At 58.5% G+C, this 19,962-nt stretch overlaps 1 protein-coding gene across 1 annotated transcript; it reads left to right on the forward strand.

Moving 5' to 3' along the window:
* Nucleotides 1-7: 7 nt before the first annotated feature.
* On the forward strand, nucleotides 8-19,862 carry STKLD1 (serine/threonine kinase like domain containing 1). The gene is made up of 19 exons (XM_036901392.2): nucleotides 8-300; nucleotides 2,287-2,373; nucleotides 3,227-3,271; nucleotides 4,512-4,586; nucleotides 7,152-7,253; nucleotides 9,080-9,150; nucleotides 9,866-9,981; nucleotides 11,084-11,202; nucleotides 12,165-12,328; nucleotides 12,896-13,026; nucleotides 13,835-13,918; nucleotides 15,046-15,162; nucleotides 15,488-15,619; nucleotides 16,523-16,651; nucleotides 17,307-17,435; nucleotides 17,519-17,647; nucleotides 18,872-19,012; nucleotides 19,233-19,312; nucleotides 19,621-19,862. The coding sequence occupies exons 1-19, from the start codon at nucleotides 157-159 to the stop codon at nucleotides 19,708-19,710; spliced, it is 2,085 nt and encodes a 694-aa protein (XP_036757287.2). The 5' UTR covers nucleotides 8-156; the 3' UTR covers nucleotides 19,711-19,862.
* The last annotated feature ends 100 nt before the right edge of the window (nucleotides 19,863-19,962 follow it).

Genomic DNA, 19,962 nt, shown 5'->3' on the forward strand with positions numbered 1-19,962 from the left:
CTTTTGAGGTCCCGCCCTCCGGGCCCCGCCCACCGAGCGCTGTACGGCTCGCAGGTCCGAGGACCTACCTGCTCGGGACTGGCGCCGTCCCCCAGTGGGAGAGCCCCGGTGTCAGGCAGACACGCCCGGGGCCAAGTGTCGCCCCAAGGTGGGGGGATGGGTGCTCAGCCGCCCGCGGCCCCTACCGAGCATGCTCAGTCGAGGGTCCGACTGCCGGCTCCGGCCTGGGGCGCCCGCCACCACCCTGCGGAGGGAGAGGAAGCGGGAGTGTCCCTTCCAGACACTATGGAAAAGTACCAGGTGCCCGGCTCTTCCCTGGCGGGAGGCGGGGGCAACACGGGGCCGATGGTCTGAGGCGAACCCGAGGCCTGGGCCTCCTGCCACCACTCCAGTCCCCTACTGACTTAACGGTCACAGCCCCTGGAGCGGTGGCCCGCGGCCCGGTCCCCCCCCAGGTAGGCAAGGGGCCTGTGCTCCAGCCAGGCACCTCCAAAGGGAACCCCCTCGGTGCTCTTTCCCTCTCTGGCCCTCAGTTTCCCTCAAAAATGATGGATGAAATTAAGGCCTTTCCAACCCCTTTTCGTCCGAGTATTTGGGGGCGGTGGACAGCTCCATACTTCCCACCATGGGTCCACGTGCTTTGCGCCCAGGAAGAGAGGATCCCCCTAGAATGCCCAGAGTTCAGAATCAGGAGTCCCTAAACTCTTTTTTTTTTTTTAATTTTTTATTAAGGTATGATTGATATACACTCTTATGAAGGTTTCATATGAAAAAACAATGTGGTTACTACATTTACCCATATTATCAAGTCCCCACCCATACCCCAAAGCAGTCACTGTCCATCAGTGTAGGAAGATGCCACAGATCCACTATGTGCCTTCTCTGTGCCACACTGCTCTCCCCGTGACCCCCCCACACCATGTGTACTGAACATAATACCCCTCAGTCCCCTTCTCCCTCCCACACCCCTCCCCTTTGGTGACCACTAGTCCCTTCTTGGAGTAAGAGTCCCTAAACTCTTGAAACACCAAACAGTAGACCCATGTAGGGGGATGCGGGCCTTTTCCAGGGCCTGTGAAAATGTTTTAAGACCTGAAAAATTCAGAAAAGCTGCAAAATAAAAATGAGTAACTGTTATACATGCATCTGTACATAGTATATCAGCCCTCTTAAATGTTAGAGTCCATCTTTGTAAGATTTCCTTAATTTGAAAACAACTTGCCGATCAGATTGTTCTCACTTTACAAGAATCCCTTTGTGTGGGAGGACCCTAGAGGAGTAGGCCATGGCAAAGCAGGTAGGCTTCTGGAAAAATCTTCCCAGATGTTCTGGAGAAAAACAATGGACTCAATAGACTCATCTGAGATATGGATGTATTGTTACCGTTTAATTTGCCACCTAAGAGGGCCTAGGTATGTGCATTCTTTTATCAACTTGGGCCGCTCTAGACATTGTCCCTGTCATTCCCAGAGCAGAATTCAGGCTGCTGTCGGGGGCCAGATTACAGAATCCTAAGGCTTTTCTGGACTCGTAGGGTCCTTAGACTGAGGGTTCCATCTCCTACCTCCCCTCCCCTGCATCCTGCCCCCCTCCCTCATCCTCTGACAAATGCAGTCGCACCATCCAACCCCTGCACCCCATAGTCTTTCGCCTCACTGCCCAGAGTCCTGGCATGGTGGCCATCTCTCTGCAGGTTTGGTTCAAAGCACAGGCTCTGGAGTCATACCCCAGAGTTCCAGTCCGATCCAGGGCACTTCACTTACCAGCACTGCGGCTCCAGGCAAAGACCTAGCCCCTGTGCCTCAGTTTCCTCCAATGTGATCATGGAGATCACCCTAGTGCTGACTGCATGGGGTGGCTGTACAGTGCCAGGCACACATGGCTGTGACTAGGCACCAGTACAGACCAGTTACTTTCTTTGGATGCCCGGTTTGGAGGTGGATGCTAGAAGTTAGGGCAAAGAGGGCTAGAGAGAGTGAACAAGCCCCTCTGCCCAGGGATGTGCTGGCTCTTGGGCACCAGCTGGTCTTCTCAGCTGACTAGAGAAGAGCTGGGTGGTTTAGGAGCTCCAGAATCAGTCCCAGAGAGATGGGCTCAGGTTCCAGGTTCTGCCATCAAGGGCCTCATCATCCTGCTCGGCATTTCTTTGTCAGCAAATGGGGCAGAGACCCTTGTTCTGCCAGCCCACAGGGGAAGTTAAGGCCAGAAGGTGTGCCAAAGTTGGGCACACTTTGGGAAGTGAAAAGCCGTGTGCATTTCCCAAGACCTTCTCTCTCTTGCTGGTAGGTTTTGGACCAGTTGAGCCCTGGGGCCTTGGGGGTGAACCTAGTGGTGGAGGAGACAGAAACCAAAGTAAAGCTGGTGATAAAGCAGGTAAGGGGCCACGCCTGTGGCATCCTAGTGGGGCGCCTCCCCCAAGCCCCTTCTCGTGCCTGTGAAAGTCTTCCCAATGCCACAGCTGGACTCCCTCCGTCAGCAGTCACAGGGACACATGCAGTCGGGGGTGACAATGGGATGGGGCAAGGTTCCTCGGGCTTACCCACGCACCACTTCTCTCACCTTGATGACAAAAGAATGCTCAGTTTCACTCCAGCAGCTACCACAACCACACCTACCCCTTAGGCAGTGTGTGCTTCATGCCAGGTAGCATCTGGTTTATTTCCCACCGGCCACCCCTGCACAGCAGGAGCCGTGACCCCACTTTGCAGCCAAGGATAGGGAGGTGTGGGGAGCTGCAGACTAACCAACATCACCCAGCTCCCACGATCACTTGAATTCAGGCCACCTCCCTGGGGGCCACCAGTTTTCCGAAGGGGAGCCAGGGACTTGTCCAAGGGCACACAGGTCTGAGGACACTGGGCTCTGGGCCCTGCCGCCACCTCCTCAGCAGGGCTGGCATGGCAGGGTGGGATGCACACCTTTGTGTGTCCAAGACAGGGTGGTCTAGATGAATGGAGGGTCTGGGGGAAGAGAGCTGCCTAATCCTTGAGGTACATGCTGACGGCTAGGACCTCACGGAATGGGCGTTGACTGTGCAGATGAGAGAGCCTTGCTGGTGGATGGTGGTGATGGTGGTGGAGGTGGGGGGGAGCTGATGGCGGTGAGGGGGCTGGTGGTGGGGCTGAGGGTGTGAGTGGGGGTGGGGTGGGGGATGGTGGCTGGCGGGTGGGGATGGTGGTGAGAGCTCACTGCGCATCTAGTGAGCAGTGCTCCCATTCCCCTGCAGGTACAATGCATTGATGAGTATCATGCCAACAAGGCCCTGGAAGAGGTAACGAACTCTCTGGGTGCTTCCCCGGCTGGAGTGTGTGATGCGGGACACACACCCGCCGCTCTGCGCCCTCCCGCGGGGTGGCTGGGTGGAACCCGGGTGAGGCATGGAGGCTCAGAACCAGCTCTTGTCCCAGGCCAGAGGCCCCCAGGTCGCGAAGGGTGTCTGTGCTCCGAACACGCATTTCTAAATCAAGGTGTGGACGACTGAGAATATACATTCTAAGGGAAGACAAAGTTCAAATGTCAGCCAGGTCCTCAGGCTGATCTACCAACAACCATCTTTTGAAAGATTTTTGTCTTCAGTTGTAGACACATTAGTTACAATAGAAAATTTGGAAAATCAAGAGTTGTTTAACAAAGAAAATGTAAACTCTTTGACATGCCTTAAGTCTACCAGTCAGAGCTGACAGTGACCCTAATTTATAACAATAGCAATACCAGCCTCACTCACTTCCGCGTGCTGGACAAAAGCTCTGAGCTGTTCCCCTCCTGTCCAGTGTCACTTGTTTGTCATCTTTCTGGAGTCACTGGCTTTTGAGCTTTGTCAGCCAGCAGCTATTTGGCCCACAGTGAGGCTGAGGTGGACCCAGACCACATTCCAGCAAAGTGAGAGAGGGCAGGGAGGCCTCTCGTGGTGCCCCCACCGTCACCACTTTCCACGGTCCCCACTGCGCCCTGCGCCCACCAGGCCCCTGCTTTCCACCCAGCCTTCTGTGATAAGCAGCTGGCCCTCCAGCCCTTAGTCTCCAGGGAAGCCACTTCTGCTGCCTAATTGCATGAGTGCTCAAAGCCCTGTCAGCTGGGGTGGGGGCACTGGGACCTCTGGTGTGCACGACCCAGGAGGCCAGGAGGGTCTGAGCACATCGGCGTCCCACCTCCTTTGACCACACCACCTGCTCCAGCCAGCCCAGACTGCCGTATATTTCCTGTTCACCAGGCACTTGACTTTATCATCTCAGTTGTTCGGTGACACCCTGTGAGGCAGGTGCCACTGTTGCTACCATTTTCAGATGAGGCTAAGAGGCTCAGAGAGGCAAGGAGCTTCCCTTCAGTCACACAGCACAGCCAGCACATACTGGGGACGTGACCCACACCGGCCCTGGACTCCCAACCACCAGGCCGCCCACCCCCTGCACCCCAGAGCTATGAGCTTGCATTTTTGTCAGGTTGTGAGACAGAAGCACTAGCTGAGAAGCGGCGCTTCCCAAACATCACTTCCTCTGCTCTCGCCCCTGCAGCTGATGCCTCTGCTGAAGCTTCAGCACGCCCACGTCTCCACGTACCAGGAGCTGTTCGTGAGGTGGAATTGTAAGGTGCGTCGGAGCCCACACCTAGGGCCCAGCTGGCACTCAGTGGCTGCAGGAACAAGTGGACTGAGCACAGGGCACCCCCACACCACAGGGCAACGGTACTGGCTCGACACCCACTCGGGGCGCTCCCAGGACTCTCTGGGCATCATCTCTTATGAGCCCCCAACAGCTTCAGTGTAGGAGAAATAAATATTTCTTCCACTTTACAGAAGAATAAATAGAGGCTAGGAGAAACAGGATCCCCTGGTACCTACCGTGCATGTGGCCCAGCCAGGAGGTGGGGCCTGACTCCAGCACCCCGTGCATCCAGCTACCGAGCTCATGCTGCACGCAAAGCTTCACTGCGCCTGTGCCTCTGAAGGTGGAGTTCTGACTCTCACGGGAGGTGCTGGAGTTAGGAGTCTGGTCCCTGCCTTCCCACCTTACTTGGCATTAAACTGTACCAAGACTCTGGACCCCTGACTTTTGCAGCTTTTGCACAGTGTACTAACTGTGTAACTGCACGTCCATCCTCAGATCTAGGAGGTTTGCAGTGTGGGAAGTTCTGTCCTCACTTCCTAGGGGGCTCAGAGAGGTTACAGAGCTCTTCAAGGTCACACAGCTAGTAACAGCTGAGCAGGATTCAAATCCGGGTCTTGTAGCCCCAAACCCTGTGCTTTGGCATGTATTATATGACTTCTTACCTCTACTAGGAGCCACAAAGCTTTTGAAGTACTCCAGACAGGACTGAGATAGAGGGGGACGTCAAGCTGTGAGGTGTCAGTCATCAGGTCTCCACATCACTGTCCCTAGCTGGGGCTGACAACCAGGGGTTCGAGCAGGAGTGGGGGACTCCCCTCATCTGCATTCCCTCCCCTGTGGCTGGGTCCTGAGGAGAGCCTTAGGGAGAGAGAGTCGCTGTGTGCACCCCCAAGTATTTTCTGAGTAGCCACTCATGCTCTCAAGAAGACACAGAAAACCAAGAGGACATTTTGCTGTAGGAGGAAGGGCAGGGTCCTCTGAGAGCCCCAAGTTGCACCCCCTGACTCGGTCTGCTGGTGTCTGTCCAGGGCAGGTCCCTCACAGGGCAGAAGTGGGTCACCGCTGAGCCCTAAAGAATGAGTAGATATCCCCGGAAAGGCCAGGCTCCCAGCACAGTGTGTGTGTGTGTGTGTGTGTGTGTGTGGTGTGGTGTGTGTGTGGTGTGTGTGTGTGTGGTGTGGTGTGTGGTGGTGTGTGTGTGTGTGTGTGTGTGTGTGGTGTGTGTGTGTAGTGGCCTGGGTGTGTGTGTGTGTGTGGTGTGTGTGTGTAGTGGCCTGGGTGTGTGTGTGTGTGTGGTGTGTGTGTGTGTGGTGTGTGTGTGTAGTGGCCTGGGTGTGTGTGTGTGTGTGGTGTGTGTGTGTGGTGTGTGTGTGTAGTGGCCTGTGTGTGTGTGTGTGTGTGTGTGGTGTGTGTATGTGGTGTGTGTGTGTAGTGGCCTGGGTGTGTGTGTGTGTGTGGTGTGTGTGTGTGTGTAGTGGCCTGGGTGTGTGTGTGTGTGTGTGGTGTGTGTATGTGGTGTGTGTGTGTGTGTGTGTGTGTGGTGTGGTGTGTGTGTGTGTGGTGTGGTGTGTGGTGTGTGTGTGTGTGTGTGTGTGTGTGTGTGTGGTGTGTGTGTGTAGTGGCCTGGGTGTGTGTGTGTGTATGTGGTGGGTGGTGTGGTGTGTGTGTGTGTGCTGTGTGTGTGTGTGTGGTGTGTGGTGTGGTGTGTGTGTGTGTGGTGTGTGTGTGTAGTGGCCTGGGTGTGTGTGTGTGTGGTGTGTGTGTGTAGTGGCCTGGGTGTGTGTGTGTGTGTGGTGTGTGTGTGTGTGGTGTGTGTGTGTAGTGGCCTGGGTGTGTGTGTGTGTATGTGGTGTGTGGTGTGGTGTGTGTGTATGTGTGTGGTGTGTGGTGTGGTGTGTGTGTGTGTGGTGTGTGTGTGTATGTGTGTGTGTGTGTGGTGTGTGTGTAGTGGCCTGGGTGTGTGTGTGTGTATGTGGTGTGTGGTGTGGTGTGGTGTGTGTGTGTGTGTGTGGTGTGTGGTGTGGTGTGTGTGTGTGTGGTGTGTGTGTGTATGTGTGTGTGTGTGTGGTGTGTGGTGTGTGTGTGTGTGTGGTGTGTGTGTAGTGGCCTGGGTGTGTGTGTGTGTGTGGTGTGTGTGTGTGTGGTGTGTGTGTGTAGTGGCCTGGGTGTGTGTGTGTGTGTGTGGTGTGTGTATGTGTGGTGTGTGTGTGTGTGTGTGTGTGTGTAGTGGCCTGGAGGCCTGTGCAGCTTCCAGAAAAGCCCAAGGGTTCAGTGTAGATGGAGCTGGGGGTGAGGAGAGGATGCACCTGCTCCACCACCCAACAATTGCCCCCTGGATATTAACCCAGGAAAATGAATTGTTGGGATGGGGGTGAGCAGGGGCTGTAGGCAGTGCCCCCACAGCCGCTGTGTTCAGAGGCCCAGTGGAGGAGCGGTGACCCGTGGAGCAGGTGACCATGCAGAAGCGCCAGGCCAGCCTGGGCAGGGTGGGGCGGGAGCTGGGGGCCAGGCCGCAGCACCTGGAGGTGGGCCTCTTGTTCTCCACAGAGTTCCTCTGTGTTTCTCTGCCTGGTGATGGAGTACTACAGGGGAAGCTTCCAGACGGTCATTGAGAAGAAGAGGGCGACTCGGACAGTCATTGACCCCGAGGTAAGACAGACTTTAGGACACCAGGCCTGGGGCCACTGGAGCCTTGTGATGTCACAGGCTCCACAGGGCACGTGCCCCTGGAGTTGACCTTATTTCCCTCTCGTGTTTGCATACTGTACCGTCCACACTCAAGCGTCCAGCTTGGCACCTTTCACACAGGCCATGCTCCCCTCGCCCCCTGAACCAGGACGCAGAGCATTCCTGGAACTTCAGGAGTTCCCAGTCGGCACGCATGGCTCTGCTTGTGCCCCAAGGTCCTGCCCGTCCCCGCAGTTCATACAGGGGAACTCGTCCAGGCTGTCATCATTTGTGCCTTTCGGGATTCATGCACTCTGGGAATGTATCGGGAACCTGTCCCTGTGGTGAGCTGCTGCTCTGGTGTGTGGCTGCACATCTGTGTAGCCAGCCTAGCGTTGTGTGCATTTGGTTGAACTGGTTTGCAGCTGTCATGGGTAAGGTTGCCATGAACATTGTTGGCATGTTTTTGCTGGACCCATTCATTTCCCCGGATAATTACACAGGCTGGAATTGTTGGGCCGTGGAGCAGGTACGTGTACAGCTGTAGCAGATGTCACGTTTAGTGAGCAGTTATCCACGGCAGTTCGGTTGACCCCGTGCTTAACTCTCACCACAGGTTGGGAGAGTTCCAGTTCTACCTCCTGGTCAACACTCCAGCGTCAGTCTTTTTAATTAAAAGCTACAGTTTAATTTTAGCCGTGATGCACAATCACCGAGGGCACTTGCGGCCACCTGGGTGTCTTCTTTTGCCCGTTAAAACCTGGGATTGTCCGTGTCCCCTGACTGAGCTGGGGGAGTTCTCCGTATCTCGGTATGCAGGGACGCGGAGTGCCCTCTCCCGGTCCGTGGCTTGCCGCCTCCCTTTCTTGACGGTATCTTTTGAGGGACAGAAGTTCCGAACTCAGTGCTTCCTTCGCAGTCGGTGCCTTCTGGGTCCTGAGAAGCTTCTCCTGCCCCGAGGTCGTGAAGACATTTCCTGTCGTCTTCCGAGCTAGGCCTGTTCGCCTTCACCTTTTGGGCCTATGCTTCACGCCAAAGGAACCTGCCTGCTCTTTCCCCCCAGCGCTGTGCCGGGGCTTCTCGGGCCTCCGCGGGCTTGCCGCTCCGCTCCCAGCACGGCCTTGCGGGCAGGCTCTGTGCCCGCATCAGACTTTGCTGGTGGTGGAAGCCTTTCCAGCACAAAGTCTTTTCGGAAACCCAGAAAGGAAAGCAAGGCTTCTCTGGTCAGGGCGCGGGGCTGCTGGAGGGTGGAGGAAGCCTGGTGTCCCGCCCCCTCGATCCCCCTCAGACACCCCTGGGCAGGATCCAAGGCTCCTAAGGATACGGCTAGAAAATCACTGTCCTGGCAACCAGGTGGGCCTTGTTTCTGATACAAAATGCTTCCAGAACATTCTCTTAGGACAGGGAGGCACACCAAAGTAGGCACTGAAGACCTATCTCTGATGCCCCCATAGCCCCCAGGACACAGAGGGTGGGGTGGGGGTCTGGAGCCCCAGGGCACCCAGGGTCTGTGATGTATGGAGCCAGGCTGGCAGGGTCTGGAGCCCGGGGCACCGCCTCGGCTGACGTGGTTTCTGCCTGGAGAGGCGCGAAGCTCCAGCCTGAAGGAGCCTGATGCCCAGCCCTCCTGCGCTGGCTCTGAGCTTCCGGCTCACTTACGCCCCTCCCAAGACACAAGGAGAGATGAATGCCACCAACCCACTGGCTGCTCCGCGTGGTCACTGATCTGCCTGAAAACAGCTGCGGGGAGCCCTACTCTGGGACCTTTCTGGCCCCCTCCCATCCTGGTGTCTCTTGCTTCCCCCCAGTGGATGCAAAACATGCTGGGCCAGGTGCTGGATGCTCTGGACTATTTGCACCAATCAGACATCCTCCACAGGTGAGTGGGGCAGCCAGGCTGCTGCAGGGGAAAAGGCACCTAGTCCCCTCGGCAGGGTGCAGGGAGGTGTGGCGGGTCAGCAGGGCCAGGATAAGGGAAGGCGTCTTCCCAGAGCTCCTCCCAGGCTTAAAGGGAGTGTCACCCCCTCCACGTAGCCGCCGGTGATTCACCCTCACCGCGTGGAGCGTGAGCTGACTCGGCAGGTTGGTTCTAAAGTGCATGGAAAGAAACCAGATAGCAGCCCTAGGAGAGGAGATTAAGCTGCCTGGCTGGCCTCTGGCCGGGCCAGCGCCCCCAGTCTGAGCTTTCAACACGTCAATGGTACAGCTTCATGTGCTCTGGAATCCATAGTCAGCAGGGGCTGGGAACGGCTTCAGAGCAGATCAGTACTGAATTTAAAAGAGAAAACCCACGTGGACCACATGTGGGAAAAAATGCTCCTGAGTCAGTGTTGTCACTGGACATCGTGAAATGGTCAAAAACCAATCCCTAAACAAGTGTAGCTAAGATCTGGGTGGAGATGTCAGCAGGGGCAGCAGAAGGGTGGGGTGCTTTCTGCTTGCAGCCAGCTTCCTTTTCCAATGTAGGATAACTGAGTTTACAGGAAACAGTATTTAGAAAGGGGGCTGCAAAGAGGGCTGATGAGCAAGCATAACAGGGTGGAGCAGGGTAAGGGTTACGGTACCCAGAGGGAGACCCTACCTCTCGGTTTCAGGAACCTCAAGCCCTCCAACATTGCCCTGGTCAGCAGCAGCCGCTGCAAACTGCAGGACCTGAGCTCCAGCGCGCTCATGACCGACAGGGCCAAGTGGAACATTCGTGCAGAGGAAGGTGGCCAGGGCCTCCTGGGTGTGGGACAGTGGTGGCTGGGGAGCAGGGACCAGGGTTCACCCGAGGGGTGCTCCTAGGATCCAGAGGGCAGTGGCTGGCCCCAGAACAAGGCAACATCAAACCTCTTCTTGCTCAGAAGGTCCCCACAGACCCCCTTGGGTTTATGTGGGCTCCAAAGAGACCCCCTGGCCGAGGTTGTAACCGAGCAGGAGTTATCACCACAGGGGTACCTACTGGGTCCAAAAGACACCCAGAAAATGTCAGCCTTCGTGGAGAGAGAAGAAAGGCATCAGAAGAAGGAAACCGACATGTAGCCAGAGGGCTGCTGGGTGCCGGGCCCTGGCTAGAGTTGGATGACGTTAGTGAGTCTTAAAATACCCCAGGCACTGGTGGAGGTAGGGAGCACAGGAGGACGGGTTTGCCTGCCTTTGAAAAGACCATGGGCAGAGGGAGCTGGGCTTTGTGGCCTGTAACAGCTCTCAGGCTGGACAGAGCAGCCACAGGGCAGGATCGAGTACAGGGCTGGCAGGCTGGTGGCACCGTGCAGGCACATAGATGGGTGGCTGGCTGGCTGGGCAGGTGGGTGAACGGGGATCTACTGGAAATATACGTGGTAGGGGTCCTTGGGGTCTACCCCTCTGCTGTTTGGCTGGGAGCGGAGGTCCGGAGAGGGAGGTGTGTGAGGTCTGTCGGGCACTGACAGAGCTGAACTGAGGACCCTTCTCTTTTGGCTCCTGTCCTGGGGTTTCAGGTCTAGAAACTAACGTGGGGTTAACTGGAACTTTGGTTCAAAGTCCTGACATTAGAGAGGACAGAATGTTTAAAGAGAGAACAAATTTTAGCCTTCTTGGCACATGCCTCTTCCTTCTACTTCTGCAGCCACGGGGTGCAGAAAGCTGCATGTGCACACTGCCAGCCCGGAAGCACCTGCCGAGATAGGCAGCCGACTGGCTGAAGATCAAGGGCCAGATCTTGCTGACTAGGTCCTCTCCTCCTTGGCCTCCACAGATAGTGCTTCCCCACCGCCCTGAGATGGGTGATTGGAGAGGTCGTTTTTTAAGGGAGCATAGGACTCACGCACCCCACCTTCTCCTGCCAACAGACCCTTTACATAAGTCCTGGATGGCCCCTGAAGCCCTCACCTTCTCCTTCAGTCAGAAATCCGACATCTGGTCTTTGGGCTGCATCATCCTCGATATGGTCAGCTGCTCCTTCATGGACGTGAGTCACCTGCCTGTCCTTCCCTGCCACACCCCATGTCCCCAGGGAGCTGGGTCCCTTCCTTTCCCCCCAGGAGGGCACCCTCTTCCCACTTGCATCCTCCTACCCTCGCTCTGTGCCTCTGGGGCTGTATGGAGCCCCCTGCCCCAGCAGCTGGAGGGGCCCATGCTCGGCATGTGCCCTGCTGGGCATGGTAAGGTGATCAGGATGGTCACACTCACACCTACCCAGGGGCATCATTGCCCACTATGGATAAGAAATCCTGAGTTGAGGTGCCCTAACCACCTGAGGTCTGTCCCTGTTTGAGCTGAGGATGCATTTAGCAGCAAGCAGTGTGAAACTGGACCAGACAAGGCTGTTTATCTCCCATGGGCCCCAGGCTGTGTGCAGGGAACTTCTGTTCTTCCCCAGTGTGGGTGGGGCCTTGGCTCTCTGCCAGGCTGGAGGCTCCTGCGCCAGGGATACCACCAGTGGGCAGGAGGGAGAAGGGAAGAGCAAAGGGCCCCACTGGCCCCTCCGTGGCTCTCTGGTCCCCTGGCTGCAGGGCGGCTGGGAGGCTGAGCCTTGTGGCTTCAGACCCTCTATGCACAGAAGAGAGCAGGAAGATGTGCGATGGCCGGGCCTTGGTGCCCGCCAGCCCACACGCAAGCACCCGGGTCTCCAGGAAGCAGAGGGGGGCCCTCCCCTCCCCACTGTCTCCCGGGCCCCCCCAGACTCTTACTGGCCGAGTCTGGGCCCACGGCCGTGACAGGAAGGTTCCCCTGCCTCCTCACAGTGGGTGGCCCCCTCACTTCTCTGCGAACCTCCATTTCTCATAGAACCCTGGGGCTCTGGTGGTCTCTGGGCATTCCGGAAGGCGCAGCCACGTCTTCTCCCCTCTGGTCCCTGCCAGCTCTCCCTGGTGCCCACATCGGTCCTCATTCATTTGAGGAAATCCACAAAGCACTACTGTCTCCTGTTAGGCAGCAGAAGCCACGAGTTTGCGCAAGTCCATCCGGAGTCTCCCAGACGGCCTGCAGGGCGTCCTGAAGACCATGGCGGAGAAGCAGCTCCCCGACACGGCCGCCTACAGCTCCCTTCTGCCTTGGATGCTGCGGATCAGCCCCTCGGAGCGAGCCAGCGTCAGGTGAGCTCTGGATCCAGCGTCTCGTGGCCACTTGGTGTCTGAACGCCCTCACCCCCCCCCCGACTCCCCTGAGGGCCGTCGGGCTTCTCTGGGGGTGGCTGTCCCAAACTGTGGCCACGAGTGACCTGAGCGCCCATCTTGGAGCACGGGAACCAACAGAGCCAACTTCTCCACCAGGTGCAGGAGGCACGGCCCCAAAGACCAGGAAAATGTTTTAATTCTAATTTATTTTAAATCAGAAAAAAAGAGAGACTATGTAATAATGCATCCAGCCTGGGTTATATTCACCTTTAGACCAACACAGCGGTAAAATCAGACTTTCCACGTACTTTTATGGAGGAAGGGGCCCATCCGCGTGGAAGTGCTGAGCCCAGCCTGCCCTCCCTGGCCCTCCTGGCGGTGGAACGGCTGGGGTGCCAGCCAGACCTGTTTGCCAGGCTGTGAGAGGGGCTCCCAGACGGATTCTGAAAGCAGAAGGCGGAGCCTAGCAGCTGAGGGCCCCCCTGAGCCTCTCCCCCTTGTCGGGCAGCCCTTCGGGTGAGTCCCTCCGGCTCTGCTTCTGCCCAGGGATGTGATGCACATCGCCTTTGTGAGCAGCCACTTCAGGTCCTCGAGCATGGCTGTGTCGCTGCACGGGCAGGTGGTGCCAGCGTCCGTCACCGACCCGCTGTTAGAAAGCGACATCGCCAGCATCACAGGTGATGAGGGCACCCAGGGGGAGGGCCTTGGCACCCCGTTGTCGTAGTTCCAGAGGGTCGGTGCCTCCCCCACACCCAGTTCCCTGGACTGCTCCTAATGGGTGGCCAGTGGGTAGGAAGGTGCTAGACGCTGGGATGGGCACAGCAAGGACCCCGGACTGGCAGGTGTGTCCCTGCAGGGAGATGAAGTAGCTCTGTCTGCAATTTGACCTGTGCAGGCCTCAGTTGAAGGTGTCGCTGGTTATGTGGCATGGAGCTTACTTGCCAAACAGCACTGCTGGTGTGGCAATAATCTCTACCACATGTGCCAGGCTGGGAGTTCCTTGGTGCCCAAGCCCAGTGACTAGCACACCATAGCTACGCCCAAAGGTCTTGGGTAAAGGGTGGGTCATAGGATGAAGGGTCTACAAAGGGCACAGCCTGAGCCTTCAGCTCATTTTGGGGACTGGGGTTGTTTGTTATGAACCAGAGGTAAAGAAACCTGGCAGGAGGGGAGGCCCACAGGGGCCAGGACAGAGTCCTGGGCTTGGGGCAGAGCTCTGACCACATGGAGCCATGTGTGAGTAGCAGTGTGGCCGGGGCGGGCTCTGAGATAGAAGGCCGTTCACGTTGGACACACCACTAGGTCTGTAAAGTGGGGGTAAGAATATAACCTTGTGCCCAATCTCGGATCTCTGAGGTGGTGCACATCAGGCAGCCAGGTGGGCGTGGGGCCCAAGTGCGTCCCAGGTGCCCTCCCTGCAGAAGGGTGGCTGAGCAGGCCACATGGACAGGCAGATGCCTCCCCAGGCTCTCCTGTTTCCTGCAGAGGTCATGCAGAACTTCGCCAGCCAACCCGAAGTCCAGCTCAGGGCCATGAAGAGGCTCCTGCGAATGCCTGAACAGCAGCTAGGTAGGGAGCCCGCCTCCTCCCTTCCCCTCCCCTCAAGAGATGCCCCACAGCGCGGGCCTCTGGGGAGCCTTGCCCTTGCCCCATGCCCCTCCACAGTGCCCACACTCAGGGGCCAGTGTATGGCTCCGTGGCGCCACCATCTGCCTGGAAGTCCTCCCCTGTCGCCACTTTCACGGAGCGGACGGCAGGGTGGGGTGTTAGGGAGCCAGACTGGGCTTGGTGACCTCCCTTCCCATGTTTTTCACATTTGCTTATAAGACATCCCATCTCGTCCACCATCCCTACTGGTGGGTATCTGAGCTGTTGCCACATGCTTTTCTGGTATCATGAACAGCACTGTACTGAACACCCCCAAGCATGTGTGTGCATGTGCTCGGGTGTGAATACTTCCCATTCTCAGAGATACTTCAGACCGCCCTCCACAGACACACCACCTTCCCCACCCACCAAGAGCGGCTGAGCACACCTCTTCCCCAACTCTCTCGGGTAATGATCTGATTTGGCAAAACACGGTATCATAAAATCTCTCCACTCAGCCCATCTCATCATCCTGAATACTACACTCAATCACCTATCACGTGTCCTTCCACAAAAGGTCTGTCCCAGTGGCTGGGGCCCCCGGGATTACAGAGGCCCTGCCCCAGCCCTCTAATGAGGCAGCAGAGACCCGACTCCGGCCACTCGCCTTTCCCTCCCTCTCCTCCCTCCCCTTGGTCCCTTCCATGCTAGCCTGTGGCCAGGATGGAGTCCACGGGGACTGCAGAGCCCCTTCCCCAAGGTGGCCGTGCCTGCCGCCCCAGAGCCCCCGCCCCACCAGCCCCGTGTGATCGGCTAGCTGGGGACGGCTTCTGCGCCAGCGCTTCTGCCCTTGTCATTCTCACTGAGCCCGAGATGGAGGGACTGTCACCTGCCTCTTCTGACGAGGAAACAGGTGGGGAGGGGCAAGGCAGCCTGGGGAAAGGCCACAGCTAGGGGGGCACCCTCGGCTGCTCACCACCGCCTCCCACCTCGGGGCCTGTGCGCCGTGCTCTGTAGGCCGCCAGCAGTGCCTGCCTCCCCGGTCAGGCGCATGCTCCCTCCCACCCGGCTCCTGTGCCAGGCCTCACCTGGCCGCCCTGCCCTGCCAGGTCTGCCATGGCCGAGGGAGCTGGTAGAGGCGTTGATGGCTGCCATGAAGCAGCACGAGGGGATCCTTGACGTCCAGCTGTGTGGCTGCTCCCTGCTGCTGCGTGTTCTGGGCCTAGGTGAGCGTGAGCCCAGCATGTGATACGTGCTTATTCGGGCACATGGTCTCAGGCCCAGCAGGGCCTCAGAAACCAGCGCTGGCTGCAGCGCCACTCACAGCTCTGAGGGGCAGGCAGGTCCCCATCCATCCTTCACTCCGTCATCCAAGCACTCACGGGGACGTGCTCTCTGCCAGGAGAACAAGGCTGACCTCAGCTCCCTCCACACAAAGTGGGGGTACTACCCCCCCTATACAGGGAGGGAGTATGCCTGCATGCTACCCACCCACCCTGTGGTCCCCGGCTTTGGGGATTAACCCCAAGCTCCTTCCATTGGCCTGAGCAGCGCTGGTACAGGACCCGGAAGCAGAGGCGCCGAGGGACCCCTCCGTCCTGCTGAGGATCCTGCGGAGCCACCCTGGGTCGGAGCAGCTCCTGGTCCTGGCCTACAGCTTGCTCACCATCATCTCCAGCCGGGGTGGGTGCTGGGCAGAGCCGGACTGTCCCCGAGAGAGCACGGCTGCACTGCCTTTGTTTGGTCTGCTCCCCAGCCCATCCTTTTTCTTCTCTTGATGGAAAGCTTCCATTTATAGCCTGGTTTATAATCCCTCCACAGAGGTGCACGGGCTGACCACGTGCCAGGTACCACCACAGGCTTCACACTGACCCCTTCTGCCCTGCCCATCTCCCTTTTATTGAGCACCTGGGCTTCTGAGGCTGCCAGGCAGGCACGCAGTGGGTGGCCAGATGCAACGATGTGGAGAGGGCCACTGCCAAGGGCCTTATACACCTTTAACTCCTCCCACCCATGCCATCAGGCCAGCATTGTGCCCTCGAGTGAGAAGCTGGGGACCCAAAGCCTGAGGACACTCTCCTAGAGTCCCGTGGCTGGCCAGGGGTAGGGCTGGGGGTTGGCACCCTGCCCTTCGCTATCCTGACAGTTTACTACACACCACTGGCCCCACTTTGGGGAGTGAAAGGGGTGCTATGAATAGGCGTGTTGGCACAACAGGTGTAAATCAGTACCAGCAGGCAAACTGGATTGGCAGGTCATCCCACTGAGAACACAGTCTTGCTCCCATTTCAGAAGGCTCAGGCCTGCCTGTGGCCCAGGAGACAGGACCAGGCCCCTTAGAAGGAAAGGGCTAGAGGTCCCGGCCCAGAAAGGATATGGGAGATACTGGGGCTGGTAGTCCAGGGATGGACCACATCCTGTTCAGTCTGGATCCCATGGTGGGCACGGGAGTGGCTGAGTAGGTTTCCAGTAACTCAGGACACATGGCACTATAGTGCCTGAGGACAAGAGGAAGGAGGCGATGCTCAGGGAAGGCTTCCTGGAGGAGGGGTTCTCTGTGGCACTACTTTTGGGGCCTGCCCACAGGATCGGTCTCAGAGGAGCTGCAGAAGGCTGAGCTGTTCGAGCATATCCTGGAGCGCTTGGACGCCTTCTCCAGGAACAGAGACGTCTGCATCAATGGCCTGGGCCTGCTCTGGGCCCTCCTGGTGGATGGTGAGAGGGGCCCTGCTCCCATTCTCTGGTTTGGGGCTGGCATTCTCTGCGGTGCCCTGACCACCGAGAGCCTTCAAGGGCCTCCAGCTTCTGGCCCCTGAGCACTCGGGCCAAACCATGGCCCATGAGGGCTCCTCCGAGAGCCTGGAGGTGAAGGAGAGAAGCGGGGGTGCTGGGGAAGCAGGCCTTCCTGTCCTGGTGAGCAGGCCTCCTGCCCAGGGAGACCCTCCAGCTCGCACACGTCCTGGGATTTCCCGGCAGCCCCCGGTCCCAGAACATGGGCATTCTACCCTCATTTCTGAGTCGGGCAGTGCTTCTTGCCCTTCTCCAGGCCCCATCTTGGCTCCCCAAAGTCTTGAGTGGTAGTTCTGCCCAAGGAGAAAAGGACTTCTAGCCATGGATAGCCCTGTCCACACCCAAGCCATGAAATTCCCCAAGCCTCCCCTTCGGGGTACAGACAAATTCCTACCCTCCTAAAGCTGACTGGGCAGGTTGGAAAGCACCACCCTGCCCCATCTTTGAGGACGTCTGACCTCTCCCCCCACAGCTGCTGCTCTGTCGTCCTTGGGGCGGGGAGAGGGGCCTAGAGGGGCCACATACACAGCAGGCACTCCTAAGGGCTAGACGTCCCTCCTCTGTCCTGTCCTGGTTCCAGACAACATTGTGAACAAGGCCGCTTTGGAGAAAGCCCCGGTCCTTGTTGCCAAGGTGCTGGCCACCTACCCCACGGACGTGGAGGTGGCTGAGGCTGGCTGCGCTGTCCTCTGGCTGCTGTCCCTGCTAGGTGAGCAGGCTGGGGCTCTGGGGACTGGGAGCGGTGGCCCCTGGACCCGTGAGGCTGCGAGGCCTGAACCGGCACCTCTGCAGGCTGCCTAAAGGAGCAGCAGTTTGAAGGGGTGGTCGCACTATTCCTGAAAAGCATCCGCCTGAGCCAGGACAGAGTCCTACTGGTGAAGAACGCCTACCGGGGACTAGCCAGCCTCGCAAAGGTGTCCGGTGAGCACGGGGACCGACTGGGCTGCCACTGGGAGGTGGGGGAAAACTCAGCAAGCACTGTCTTCCAGCGGCCCACAAACCAAAGACAGAAGCCAAGTCGGAACAGGAGAACAATAGTCCCGCGTCCAGAAGTTGCCCAGGGGCCTCACACACTTGATACTTTTTGCTTAAGACTGTGTTGTGACCATCTTTCCCTGTCCACACACATTTTCCTACAGGTATAGCTTATTGAAGCAGCCCAGGAGACAGGGGGTGCAAATACCCACCTCTGCAACACAGATGCTGACTGTCACCCAGCAGGCCGCACCAAGCGCTGTGCCTGCGTCAGGACACAGTGACCCGTAGACACTTGGGGATGGGGACCGGCCAGAGTCCCCAGGGGGTGTGTGAGGAGTGGTTTAGCCCCTGTGAAGTCCATCTCAACTCAGCACTCCAGGGCAGGTGTGCCGGCTGGGCTGGGCTGGGGGCCACAAACCTGGATGGGAACGCAAAGCTGGGCAGGCCTCTGCTACTCGGCCTCACGGGAGCGGTGCCACCTTCACTCCGAGGGGACCCAAAGAGCAGGGCAGGGTCTTTCTTCTCAGGTGGAGACACCCCAGGCTCCAGGGCTGCCTCCTGAGGTCCCACCCGCAACAGGTCTGCGCCCAGCGTCAGCTACCAACCCTCATGGACGGGGGCGACTGAGGCCCTAAGGGCAAAGGGGGCATGGCTGAGCTCCTGAGGAGCCAGGCCATCCGATCAGGACCCCAGAGCCAAAGTCTGGGTGAGAATTGGCTTTGCCGCCTCCGGCAGGCACATGTGACACAAGTAACGTCTGCCTGCAGCACATGTCGCGCGCACACAGGCCTAACCCACGACCCAGGCGCCCCGGGGCTCCCCACAGGCCCTCTGGAGCAGGTCCCCATTGCTTCTGTCATGCCCACAGGTTGGGCCGCCCCTCCAGCAGACGCCTTTTGTTGGGAGAGGGAGGTGGGACGTGTACTCCCACCAGGAAATGAAGCCAGCAGATAGATGCCTTTGCAAACTAGCTGATCAGGAGTGGGGAACCTGACTTGAGGCGGCTGTGGGCACCGCGGCTGTCCCAGCAGCAGCTGAGGCCCTTGCTGTCTGCTGTCCCAAGCACTCAACCCACAACCCTAAGACTTGGTACCGTCACCCATTTCCCAGAGGACACCAAGAGGGCAGCCCCAGGGAGGGAACCCACACCTACCTGTCCCCCCTCAGAGCTGGCAGCACTGCAGGTGGTGGCGCCGGCGGAGGGCAGCAGCGGCCTCACCCTCCTCCAGGAGACGTACCAGCTCTACAAGGATGACCCGGAGGTGGTGGAGAATGTGTGCATGCTGCTGGCCCACCTCGCTTCCTACAGTGAGAACCCCCTCATCACCCCGCCCTGGGGCCAGCTCTAACTGCTGGGGAGAATGGCGCCCCGTTCACGTGCCAGGCCTGGATGGGATAGGGGCCCGCCTTGTCCTGCTGGCCTCAGGGATGCCCTGGCCGGGCCGCTGTAGCGGCATCAGGCTGGCTGAGTGGGGGCTCCCAGAGGCACACAGGACCCCGGCCCCAGGACCCTGTGCTCTGCCCCCAGGTGAGATCCTGCCCGAGCTGGTGTCAAGCGGCATCCAGCCACTGGCCCAGGAGATCAAGGGGCGCTTCACCTCCAGCCTTGTACGTATGTGCAGAGCCTCCACAGACAAGGCCTCTCACCCCCTCTAAGCCAGACCTGGGTGGTACTGAGTCAGGGGCCCAGACCAAGAGGTTCCGACAGAGCGGACCTGGATCGCTGTTATTTTTAATGACTCTTTCTGTGACTCCATGTCCGCAACCAGCCATAAAACACCCCAGGTTAGGAGTGGGGGTATGTGGGAGGGGGGGTGCAACAGACCTCTTCAAAGAAATGCTGATGAGTCATGAAATCCCCCTCCTGGGCCCTAGTGCTGCCCTGGAGGGCAGTGACCCGCATGTCACCCTTCCAGGGGGTGGTCTCTTACGCAGAGAAGGTGCTCCTGAGGCTGGACGCGGCCACACCACCCAGCTCTGCTGCAGGGCAGTCGTCTCCACCCTGAGGCCGGCAGCTGCCTGCCCGCTCCTACCTGCCCGCCTTCTTTCCCCCGACCCCTCTCCCAGTCCCTTTTACTTGGACTTCACTGGAACTGCCCAGGGAAAGGGCCTTTTTCCCAGGGTCAGGGTATGTGCACGTGCATCGCACACTCTACATGACCAAAAGGGCGTGCGAGCTGTCCCTCGCGGGCGCACGACTGACCAGCGGTGCTGGACTCTGCAGTCTTTGTACAAACTGCAGCCCTGGCCTGACCGTT

This window comes from Manis pentadactyla, chromosome 3 (genome assembly GCF_030020395.1).
Source record: "Manis pentadactyla isolate mManPen7 chromosome 3, mManPen7.hap1, whole genome shotgun sequence".
NCBI lineage: Eukaryota > Metazoa > Chordata > Mammalia > Pholidota > Manidae > Manis > Manis pentadactyla.